Source organism: Sorex araneus, chromosome 8 (assembly GCF_027595985.1).
Source record: "Sorex araneus isolate mSorAra2 chromosome 8, mSorAra2.pri, whole genome shotgun sequence".
In the NCBI taxonomy this organism is placed as follows: Eukaryota; Metazoa; Chordata; class Mammalia; order Eulipotyphla; family Soricidae; genus Sorex; species Sorex araneus.
In genome coordinates this window covers 48,847,030-48,857,990 of record NC_073309.1, presented here as the reverse complement: position 1 = coordinate 48,857,990, position 10,961 = coordinate 48,847,030, and the positions used below count along the sequence as shown (strand labels likewise).

General features: G+C 59.5%; 2 protein-coding genes across 2 annotated transcripts; both read right to left on the bottom strand.

Annotated features, from left to right (window-relative positions):
• Positions 1 to 3,386: 3,386 nt before the first annotated feature.
• On the bottom strand, positions 3,387 to 6,356 carry APOC2 (apolipoprotein C2). The gene is made up of 4 exons (XM_004607826.2): positions 6,213 to 6,356; positions 4,748 to 4,820; positions 4,471 to 4,612; positions 3,387 to 3,519 (listed from the first exon to the last, which is right to left on the bottom strand). Exons 2-4 carry the CDS (start codon positions 4,797 to 4,799, stop codon positions 3,429 to 3,431), a joined length of 285 nt encoding a protein of 94 aa, XP_004607883.1. The 5' UTR covers positions 4,800 to 4,820; positions 6,213 to 6,356; the 3' UTR covers positions 3,387 to 3,428.
• A 339-nt stretch (positions 6,357 to 6,695) lies between these two features.
• On the bottom strand, positions 6,696 to 9,268 carry APOC4 (apolipoprotein C4). The gene is made up of 3 exons (XM_055146354.1): positions 9,067 to 9,268; positions 7,610 to 7,751; positions 6,696 to 6,900 (listed from the first exon to the last, which is right to left on the bottom strand). The coding sequence occupies exons 1-3, from the start codon at positions 9,128 to 9,130 to the stop codon at positions 6,735 to 6,737; spliced, it is 372 nt and encodes a 123-aa protein (XP_055002329.1). The 5' UTR covers positions 9,131 to 9,268; the 3' UTR covers positions 6,696 to 6,734.
• Between the last annotated feature and the right edge of the window lie 1,693 nt (positions 9,269 to 10,961).

Here is a 10,961-nt window from a genome sequence, read left to right as displayed (position 1 = left end):
CCCCCAGGTCCCCCTAACACTGTGACTGCCCCTCTGTATGGACCCCCACTTTGGAAAGACTGTTCCCTAGCACCCAGAGATGTGGTTCTGATCCTGGCTGGAGCTGGTGACAAGAAGCCAGATCCAGACAGGCTATTCATGGGATGCCAGGGACCAAATCCAGGTCAGCCATCTGCAAGGCAAGCTCCTTAGCTGCTGGACCATCTTTCCATTCAGAAAGGATGACACTTTCCGAGTGACTTGCCTCTGAAAGCCAGTGAGGGTAGACAAAAATATGTCCCTGGGGTAGGGAAGGAAGAGTACAGTAGGTAGGGAGTTTGCCTTGCGTGCAGCCCACCCAAGTACAATCCCCAGCACCCCACTGTCATCCTCAGGAGTTAAGTCCAGAGCCACAACCCGGTTTGGCCCCAAACCAAAAGTCACCCAATCCCGTTTTTGCTTTTATTTTTGAAGTGGGACGCCAGAACCTGTTGTACCACAAAACTTCTCTAGCACCTCCAGGGGTCAATCATGAGTACAGACCAGAACTAGCTCTGAGCACTGCTGTGTGTTGCACCCCCCAAAACAATTAACTTAAGAAAGTCTGAGTGGGGCCGACATGACAGCACAGCGGGTAGGGTGTTTGCCTTGCACATGGCCAACCTGGGTTCAATCCCCGGCATCCCATATGGTCCCCCAAGCACTGCCGGGAATAATTTCTGAGTGCAGAGCCAAGAGTAATCCCTGAGCAATACTGGGTGTGACCAAAAAGAAAATAAATAAATAAATAAATAAAAAGTCTAGAGTGCGGAGATAGCTCCGAGGGCTGGAGCACTTGCTTTGTTTTTTTTTTTTCCTTTTTGGGTCACACCTGGGGATGCACAGGGGTTACTCCTGGCTCTTCACTCAGGAATTACCCCTGGCGGTGCTTGGGGGACCATATGGGATGCTGGAAATTGAACCCGGGTTGGCCGCGTGCAAGGCAAACGCCCTACGCGCTGTGCTATTGTTCCAGCCCCTGGAGCACTTGCTTTGGATATAAGTGTCCCCAGGTACGATCCCGAAACACCACCAGGTGCGACCCTGAGCAATGAGCACCGCGGACATGGGACCCCTGAGAAACACACAAATTGAAATAGAAGAACCCCAGAGAGCCCCAGCAGGAGGGCCTTGAAGCCCTGTAACCAGCTTTCCCGTCACCCCCTCTCTGCCTTCAGCATAGCCTGAATCGTTCTGTCTCTCCTGCACTAGAGCTCCCCCGGGGATACATGCGCACGGTTGGCCCCCCACCATGCAAACACTGTGCCCTCCAATGAACCGGAGCCCCGCACAGCCCTCCCCCAAATCAGCCAGAAGACGAAATCCTCCTGCAAGGCAGCCCCGCCAGCCCTCCACGAGGGGGCGCCCGTGAACCACCGCAGGTTGCGGGGTCAGCTTGGAAGGGCCGAAGGTCCTTGGGGACCCAGACTTCTGGGGCCTGGGGAGACGGTGGGGGATCCGAACTCCAGAGGCTGAGGCGGGAGGGGGTTTCTGGGGTCGCGAGGGGAGTGAGGCTGGGGCGGGCGCTTGAGAAAGGAAGGAGGGGTCTGGGCCTGGCCGCCGGTTGGCTGGAAGCGGAAACTGGCCTGCGAGGCGCTTTGGTTTGGCCGGAGTCCGTGGGAAACAAGTGGACAGAGCAGGGATTGTTCCTCAGGGGTCCCCCCCCTCCAGCGCCCCCTGGGCTTGGCAGTCTCTGCTCTTCCCAGGCGCTGGGGACATGGGGACATTTCCCACCCCTCCTCCCCTCGCCGAGGCCCCTGTTTTCCACTGGACTGGCTAATGCCGGGCCCCAGGAGCTGGGAACGCGGCCCAGGAGGGTGAAAGGCTGGCGGAGAGACAGAAGAACACAGGCCCCCAGATGCTCCCGCGGGGTCACAGCCCCACCCACGGGTGGGGGCCCTGTACCACCTTCTTCACCCTGGGGTCCAGAGAGCACCTGGGGTCCTTCATAACTCACCCCTCCTCGGGCTACAGAGCTCTGTTTGCTGCTGGAGGACCAACTTCCAACCATACTCTGTCTGGCTGTACCTGCCAGGCCCATTGGGGATCACCAGTGCCACCCCCGGTGACACCAGGCGGGTCAGGTGGAGGGTTCAGTACTCAACCACTGTGATGCTTCTGTTGGCCTGTGGATTTCCCAGTGCCATCCCTCTTCAGACCCAATGAGGCTGGGGGCGGGCGGAGCTATAGTACAACGGGTAGGGCATTTGCCTTGCATGTGGTTTACCCAGGTTCAATTCCCAGCATCCCATAGGGTTCCTCAAAGCACTGCCAGGAGTAATTCCTGAATGCAGAGCCAGGAGTGACCCCTGAGCATTGTTGGATGTGACCAAAAAAACTAGTAATGGGGTCTGGAGCAATAGCACAGTGGGTAGGGCATTGCCTTGTGTACGGCCGACCTGGGTTCGATTCCCAGCATCCCATATGGTCCCCCGAGCACCGCCAGGGGGAGTAATTCGGAGTAATTCCTAAATTCAGAGCCAGGAGTAACCCCTGAGCATCGCTGGGTGTGACCCAAAAAGAAAATAATAATAATAATAAAGAGGTTGAGGGGGGCCAAAGAGAGTGAATGGGGTAAGGCTCTAGCCTTGCATGCAGCAACCCAGGTTGGACTCCCGGACCCCAGGCAGTTTCCAAGTCCCACCAGGAGTGATCCCTGGGTGCACAGCCAGGAGGAACCCCCTTCACCCGAGCACTGCTGTGGGTGGCCCCCCAAAACAAATAACAATGAGAACAAGGACAACAGAGGCAGGGGAGGGGTCACAAGTTAAGGCTCCGGGTTTAATCCCGGCCACTAACCAGCAGGAAAACAGCGCTGCAGGCCTGCACGGCGTTCCCGGGAAGCTGTGACCGAGAGAAACAGCTAACAAAACACCCTGGCCGCTGTGATGACTAAGGCCAGGGGCCCGCGCCAGCACTGGCTCCCTCGCCCTCTCACACGTGGCTGGACCCTTGGACTTTTTCCTGCCCCCTCCCAGAGACAGATAGGAGAGATATAGGAATGCTCTCCGAGCTCAGGCAGGCCAGCTCTGTTGTGAGGGTCACCGGGCCCTGGCCCCTGACTGGAGGCCCCAGTCCCCCTCCCCCCAGTCCTGTGCAGGACCCTGGCCCCCCACTCCTTGTGCTGGCTGCCCTCGAGAACCAGTCGTTGCTGCAGAGGAGCTGACCAGCGCCAGGCCGAGGGGGACGCGCTCTGAGCACCGACCTGAACCCCGAGTCCCCCCCTCCGTGACCCCCATCTTGGCTTCCCCGGATGCCCATGAACCACCACAAAGAGAAGGAACATGACCCAATTTTATTGATGACAAGTCCAGCTGGAGGGGCTGGGGCGTGCTGCGAGCTTGCTGGGAAGTGGGGCCCAGGTCAGTCCGGAGTGGCCGCCGCCAGCTGGGCCCTCCCTCGCCGGGCCATTACGGGTCTCCCCGGATCAGGGAGTAGAGCTGGTCAGTGAAGATCGCCGCGTAGGTGGCCACGGCGGCTGTGCTCTGGCTGTAAATGTCCCTGGGGAGAGGGGACAGCACCTCAGAGAGAAGCTGGGGGGTGGGGCTGAAGGACAACCCCCCGCCCCCCATGCCCAGGCTGAGCCCAGAATCCTGTCCTAGGCATCGGAGCCATAAGGGAAGATGGATTCCTGAGCCCGCAGGTCGCCAGGGCTGGACCCTCAGTCTCCTGGGTTTTTTTTTTTGGGGGGGGTCACACTGGCAATGCACAGGGGTTACTCCTGGCTCTGCACTCAGGAATGACTCCTGGCGTTGCTCAGGGGACACTATGGGATGCTGGGATTCGAACCTGGGTTGGTCACATGCAAGGCAAACGCCCTACCCGCTGTGCGATCACTCCAGTCCCTCCCAGTTTTTTATTGTTGTTTTTTTTTTTCCTTTTTGGGTCATACCTGGTGATACTCAGGGGTTACCCCTGGCTCTGCACTCACTGGGTGACTATAAGGAATGCCGGAGATCAAACTCAGGCCGGCAACCCCCCTCCCCGCTGTACCATCACTCCAGCCCCAGACCCCTAATTCTGTATTTTTGGTGGGGGTCGGGGGGCATGCCCTGCAGTGTTGGGAGCTTATTCTGGGCTCTGCACTCGGTGATCAATCCTGGCAGGGCGACTCCTGCTGTCACTTTTGCTGACAGGGCTTTTCTTCCCTTTTCTTTCTTTCCTTCTATTTAGTTTTGCTTTGGGGGCCACACCCAGTGATGCTCAGGGTTACTCCTGGCTCTGCCCTCAGGAATCATGCCTGGCGGTGTTCAGGGGACCCTATGGGATGCTGGGAATCGAACCCGGGTCGGCTGCGTGCAAGGCAAACGCCCTATCCGCTGCACCATCATCTCTCCAGCCCCTGACTCCCAGGTGTGACGGACCACAGCTGAATTCCCTGAGGCTGGAGCATGAATAGAAAGAGTGGGGTGTGCAGTGGGGGTGCTGGAAGTGGTTCCCGGGGGGCTGTACCTGAGTTTCTCATCCACATTGGTCAGGGTCGCCTTTTCGTACAGGCCCTGCGCGGCCGTCTTGGCGGAGTCCCAGTAGCCAAATAAGGAAGTCTGGAACTTGGGGAGGAGCGCCTCATCTTCCTGGGGCAACACCTGGGCCTCTGCAGGGGAGAGGGCGCGAGTTAGGGCCTGCTGCAGCGGGGAGGGCTATAGGCTCCAGTGCAACTGGGGCAGAAAAAAGACTAGGGACTTGTCCCCCACACCCCCCCATACCGCCCTCCGGGGGGCATACTCACCACACCCCAGTATCAGGAGAACAAGAGTCAGCGCGAGGAGTCTGCGGTCCATGGTGTCAGGGGTCCTGCAACACTGGACATTGCGGGACAGGGCCCCTGGAGGCCTCTCTTCCGGAGGGCCTGACCATGCCCCCCCCCCCCCCCGTCACGTTCCTCCTACAGTGACCAAGAGCCTGATTTCCTTCTGATGCTGAGCTGCTCTCCTGGCGACAGTGCTTTTATCTCTGTTTTCTTTTTTTCTTGCTTTTTGGGTCACACCTGGTGATGCTGAGGGGTTACTCTTGGTGATGCTCAGAGGACCAGATGGGATGACGGGGATTGGCCGTTTGCAGGGAAAACGCCCTACCTGTTGTGCTATTGCTCCAGCCCCCTCCTTTCCTTGTTTTTGTTCTTGGGGTCACACCCAGCATTGCTCAGGGGTCACTCCTGGCAGTGCTCAGGGGGCCCTCTGGGATGCTGGGGATTATTTTTTTTTCCTTTTTGGGTCACACCCGGAAATGCTCAGGAGTTATTCCTGGCTGTGCTTGGGGGACCATATGGGATGCTGGGAATCGAACCTGCAGGGCAAACGCCCTACCCCCTGTGCTATCTCTCCAGCCCCCGGATGCCGGGGATTAATCTTGAGTCGGCCACGTACAAGGTGAGCACTCTATCTACTTTATTATCTCTCTAGTCCCTTTTTTCCCCCTTTTCTTTTGGAGCCACATCCAGTGGTGCTCAAGGGTCACTTCTGGTGGCACTGGCGGGTGGGGGGAGTGCAGGACCATGTGTGGCAGGGGATCCCAACCCGTCTGACCCTGCGCAGCCTGCGTTCCTGCCCGTGACGGGCACGGCTCATTCTAAACCCAGCACCTTCTCTCTGGGAGTCTTTCCTGAGGACTCACAGCTCTGCAGCCCAGCGAAGTTCCTGCCCTCGCCCAGCGCATGAGAAACAGCCAGAGCTGACGCTGACAGAACAAATGAGGGGGGTCTTGGGGGCCTTGGTTTTCAGACCACACCCTGTTGTGCTCAGGGTTGACTCCTGGCTCTGCACTCAGGGCTCAGTCCCGGCAGTGCTGGGGGGGGGACCATCTGGGGTGCCGGGGATCAAACCCAGGTCGGCTTTATGCCAGGCAAGGGCCTCCCCACCCGCTGAGGCCTGAGGGGACATTGCTGGGAGCCCTTGGCAGGGCCGGGCGGATGGTGTAGCCTGAAAGAGTCTCCACAGAGGAACCCACCAGCCCCCTGAGAGAGCGATCCTCCACATTCTGCACCCCAAACCTCGCCCCGGGGGCCAGCAGCCCTGTTGCCCATCTTCCTATTTAGAAGATGGGGAAACCGAGGCAGGAGGTGGTCAGAACCCAAGCCCTCCCGGGCAAACGGAACAGATTCCAAAGCCACTGTTCCCACAACCAGGTGTTGGACTCCCGCTATAGATTTCACAATCGCCCCCTCCCCGCAGCCCCTCAGCGTCCGCCCCTCTTACCGAACTCGGAGGGCTGTCCTTGTCACTCCCACGGTCCCCACAGCTGTGCCCAGGAGGGCTTTATAGCTCCTGAGAGTCCCCTCCCGCCTCCCCCACCCAGCGGCCCGGGCCAAAGTCCCAGCCAACAGTACCAGAGGGGTGGGGTGGGGGCAGAGGGCAGTGGCGTCCCCCGGGTCAGGCCACCGGGACCCCCGGAGGCAGGTTGGGTGGGGGGTTGTGGAAAGTTTTCCCAGGAGCTGAGAGGAATAGGGCCTGGGGTCTTCATCTGCGGGCAGGAAATGAGGGGGTGCGGGGAAGCTGCCGGTCCCAAGTGCTTCCAGCCTCACCGTAGGTATCAAACGGGGAGCTTGGCGTTTCCCACCCCAGAGTCTTCAGACCCCCCCAACCCCTCTCCCCGATCCCCTCTGCTCCGTGTTACTTCCTCTCGGGCCACTGGTGGCCAGAAGTTCTCTCTGCGGGCACCGCGGGAGGGACGGGCAGGGACACGGGACAAGCGTTCTTTATTGGGGGGCTGCGGGCGCATCAGTCCTGGCTCTGGGGCCCACAGAGCAGCGTGGGGCACAGACTGTGGGCCCTGCTCAGGAGCTTCTCCTTGGAGCCACGCAGCCAGGCCTGGGCGCGGGGCGGCAGGTCCTTCAGGTGGTCTTCATAGTAGGTCTGCACGTAGCCTCGGAAGGTGCTGGGGCCCCTGAGGGACAGGGACATGGCAGCTGAGAGCCCGCTCAACCCCTGGTACACCCACCCCTACACCTCGCCTTATCCCCTTCGGAATTAGGAATCCCTTCCTCAGATTCAGGGTATAGTCCCCAGCCTCCTCCCTCAGACCAGGGTCCATCCCCCAGCCTCCTCCCTCAGACCAGGGTCCATCCCCAGCCTCCTTCCACAGACCCAGAGGCCCATCCCCCAGCCTGCTCCCTCACATCCAGGGTCAGTTCACCAGCCTCCTCCTTCAGACCAGGGTCCATCCCCCTTAGACCAGAGTCCATCCCCCCAGTCTTCTCTCTCAGACCAGGGTCCATCCCCCCTTAGACCAGAGTCCACTCTCTCAGCCTCCTCCCTCAAACCAGGGTCCACCCCCCCAGTCTCCTCCCTCAGACTATGGTCCATCCCTCCTTAGACCAGGGTCCACCCCCCCCGCCAGTCTCCTCCCTCAGACCAGGGTCCATCCTCCAGCCTCCTCCCTCAGACCAGGGTCCATCCCCCAGTCTCCCTCAGACTAGGGTCCATCCCCTATCCTCCTCCCTCAGACCAGGGTCCATCCCCCAGCCTCCTCCCTCAGGTCAGGGTCCATCCCCCAGTCTCCTCCCTCAGACCAGGGTCCATCCCCCTAGTCCCTCCTCCCTCAGACCAGGGTCCATCCCCCAGCCTCCTCCCTCAGACTGGGCCCGCATACCCACCAGAACTGCTGCCATGTCTCCTGGGTCCTGCTCACCAGCGGCTCCACCAACCCCTTCACTTTGTCCCGGACGAGGCTCCAGGGCCCCGTTGCTGGCTCAGGCTCAGGAGTTGGGGTCTCTGCAGGAGGCGTTGGCTGGCACCCTCGGGAGGGCACAGGGCAGTGTGGGTGAGTGCTCTGGGCAACGCGCCTCCCGCAGCCCCAGGCCCTGTCCAGGCGTGCAGGGGCCTGGCTCGCACCCTCTGTACCCTCCTCAGCACCTCTGTCTGTGCAGGTGGGGGAGAGGCGGGAGGGTGGAGAGAGCCCAGATGACTTTCCAACCTGGGGTAGAGCCTGGCTTAGCAGGCCCTGGGGGGCCGGGGCCCCTACTGACACATGGCAGTGGGTGGGCGCCCCGACACCTGGCAAAGCCCTGCCTAGGAGAGCTGCCAGCCCAGGGCGCACATGTGCCCCTGCAGAGGCCTCCAGACAATCTGCCCGATGGCCTTGCCCAGGACCTCCCACACTCAGTCTCACCTTCTGTAGAATGGGGCTGCGGAAACACCCACACAGTGAGGTCAGAACGTAACTCACACACTGGCGGCCCCTGATGGCGCTTTGCAGGCTGGGGCAGTGTGTCTCATTGGTTAACGCTGGGTGGGCAGGCACCCACTGGGTAGGCCACAGCACACACGGAAGTCTGGGTTCAACCCCAGCACCACGCCACGCCCCCCCAGTACATTACGCCCACTCCCCAGCTCTACCAGCAGCAAACCCCCCAGCAATGAACTGGGGGTCACCAGCACCACAGGGTGTGGCCCCAAATCAAAAGAAAAAGATGGTAATGCTGTATAGAGGGCCCCCTGCCCTGCACCCCTACCCAGCCCCTCAGCACCCCCGCACCCATGTCCACCCACACAGAGCTTTGGTGCAATGCCCTGCTCAGACACACGCAGACACATGCATGTGAGCATATTCAGGACACATATTTAGGGGCTGGAGCCATAGCACAGCAGGGAGAACTTTTGCCTTGCACACGGCCGACCCGTGTTCGATTCCCAGCATCCCTGATGGTCCCTCGAGCACCGCCAGGAGTAATTCCTGAGTGCAGAGCCAGGAGTAACCCCTGTGCATCACCGGGTGTGACCCAAAAAGCAAAAAAAAAAAAAAAACATATTTAAGAAAACACTGATAGGGGTGCTTGGGCCACGCTTGGCAGTGCTCGGGCTTACTCCTGGCACTGTGCTCAGAGATCAGCCCTGGTGGGGTTCAGGGTCGATGGTGGCGGGGGTGAAACCCAGGTGGGTGGAGCGCGAGGCAAGCACCTTCCTCCCTGCTCTGCCTCTGGCCCCTGCACAAGCATCTGTGTGCGCACTCTGCTCCCCTCCCCCATGCACACAGGCAGACCGGCGGGCGCCCCCCTCCACGCACCCTCCCACAGCACAGAGCACTGTGCCCCCACGCTCCACCCCTCCTCACCCACAGTGCAGGCCAAGACCAGGAGGCAAAGGCAGAGGGACTTTGGCGGTCCAGGGAGCGCCATTTCTGGGCCCTGTCCTTCTGTCCGTCTGTGCTCAGCTCCCGGTGCAGGGAGTGGACGCTGACCCGCAGAGCCCTCCCCGGCCGCCTCCCCACGCCCCTTGGCAGGGACTCCAGAGAGAGGCCAGGGCCACCGTGCTCATCACGGCAGGCCCGGCCTGCCTGCTAACCTCCCTTCTGCCCCCTCCCCACACACAGGGGAAGACAGAAAGTGCCCAGGGGCTGAGAGACAGTACAGCGGGTAAGGCGGTGCCTGGCTGGCAGATGACCTAAGTTCGATCCCCAGCACCACCACATAGAGTCTCTCTAGCGCTGTAGAGCCAGGAATAGCGCCTCCCCCAGGCTGCCCGCTGTGGCTCCAACTCCCTCCAAAAGAAAGAAATGAAAAGAGGCTCCTGGCCTGTGGTTCTGATTCTGACTCCGCCTCATGTGACTCAGGCCTCAATTTCCACCCCTGTGAAATGGGTCACGCTGCAGGAGAGGGACCGAGGAATTTTTTTATTTGATTTTTTTGTTTGTTTGTCTGTGGGCCACACCTCGAGGGCTCAGGGCTTCTTCCTGGGTCTGTACTCAGGAGTTATCCCTGGTGGGGCTCAGGGGATCAAACCAGGGTCAGTCAGGTGCAAAGCAAGCACCTTCCCGGCTGTACTATTGCTCTGGCGCCCCAAGAAAGTTCTTAATGTGGAACGTAGCAACGTGGCATTAACAGAGCTGAACTGTTCCTGAATTATGGGGCGTGAGCTGGGGTCACGACCTATGTCATTCAGCAGCTACTCCTGGCTTTGTGCTCAGGATTGGTCCCTGGCAGTGCTCAAGGGGCGACATCTGGTGTCAGGCATTGAATTCCTCCATTCAAGGAAGTCCCTGACCTGCTGCATGCTTCTCCAGGTATTAATCACCCCTCATGGTTCTCAGGAGATCCCTCAGTGCCACCCTCGTGCTCTCAGCCTGTCATCATCACTGTCATCCCCTTTGCTCATCAATTTGCTCGAGTGGGCACCAGTAACGTCTCCATTGTGAGACTTGTTACTGTTTTGGGCATATTGGTTTTTGTTTTTTTTTTTTTTTTTGCTTTTTGGGCCACACCTGGCGATGCACAGGGGTCACTCCTGGCTCTTCACTCAGGAATCACCCCTGGCGGTGCTCAGGGGACCATATGGGACGCTGGGATTTGAACCCGGATCGGCCTCGTGCAAGGCAAACGCCCTACCCGCTGTGCTATCGCTCCAGCCCCTGTTTTGGGCATATCGAATATGCTACGGGGAGCTTGCCAGGCTCTGCCGTGTGGGCGGGATACTCTTGGTAACTTGCCGGCCTCTCCAAGAGAGACGGAGGAATCGAACCCGGGTTGGCTACGTGCAAGGTAAATGCCCTACCCGCTGTGCTGTCGCTCCAGCCTGCTCTCAGCCTCATCAGCTTTTTTTTTTTTTTTTTACTTTTGGTGCTTTTTGGGTGACACCTGGCAATACACAGGAGTTACTCCTGGCTCTGCACTCAGAAATTACTTCTGGCAGTGCTCGGGGGACCATATGGGATGCTGGAAATCGAACCCGGATTGACCGTAAGCAAGGCAAATGCCCTACATGCTGTGCTATCACTCCAGCCCCCTGATCAGCTTTTCTAATTTTTTACTTTTGTGGGGGGGGGGCTAGTACACCCAACAGTACTCAGGAGTCACTTCTGGCAGTGCTCAGGGGTCATATGTGGTGCCAGATATGAAATCCAGACCTCCTGCAATGTAAAGCACATGTTCTAGCTCAATGAGCCCTCCCTCCCTCCCTCCCTCCCTCCCTCTCTGTCTTTCTGTCTCTCTCTCTGTCTCTCTCTCTCTCCCC

Coding starts and splice junctions, on each gene's coding strand:
- APOC2 (XM_004607826.2), bottom strand. CDS start 4,799: ATGGACCGCAGACTCCTCGCGCTGACTCTTGTTCTCCTGATACTGGGG. Junction 4,613..4,747: donor TCTCCTGATACTGGGGTGTG/GTGAGTATGCCC, acceptor TCTCCCCTGCAG/AGGCCCAGGTGTTGCCCCAG. Junction 3,520..4,470: donor AATGTGGATGAGAAACTCAG/GTACAGCCCCCC, acceptor CCCTCTCCCCAG/GGACATTTACAGCCAGAGCA.
- APOC4 (XM_055146354.1), bottom strand. CDS start 9,130: ATGGCGCTCCCTGGACCGCCAAAGTCCCTCTGCCTTTGCCTCCTGGTC. Junction 7,752..9,066: donor GGTCTTGGCCTGCACTGTGG/GTGAGGAGGGGT, acceptor TGCCCTCCCGAG/GGTGCCAGCCAACGCCTCCT. Junction 6,901..7,609: donor GAGACATGGCAGCAGTTCTG/GTGGGTATGCGG, acceptor CCTGTCCCTCAG/GGGCCCCAGCACCTTCCGAG.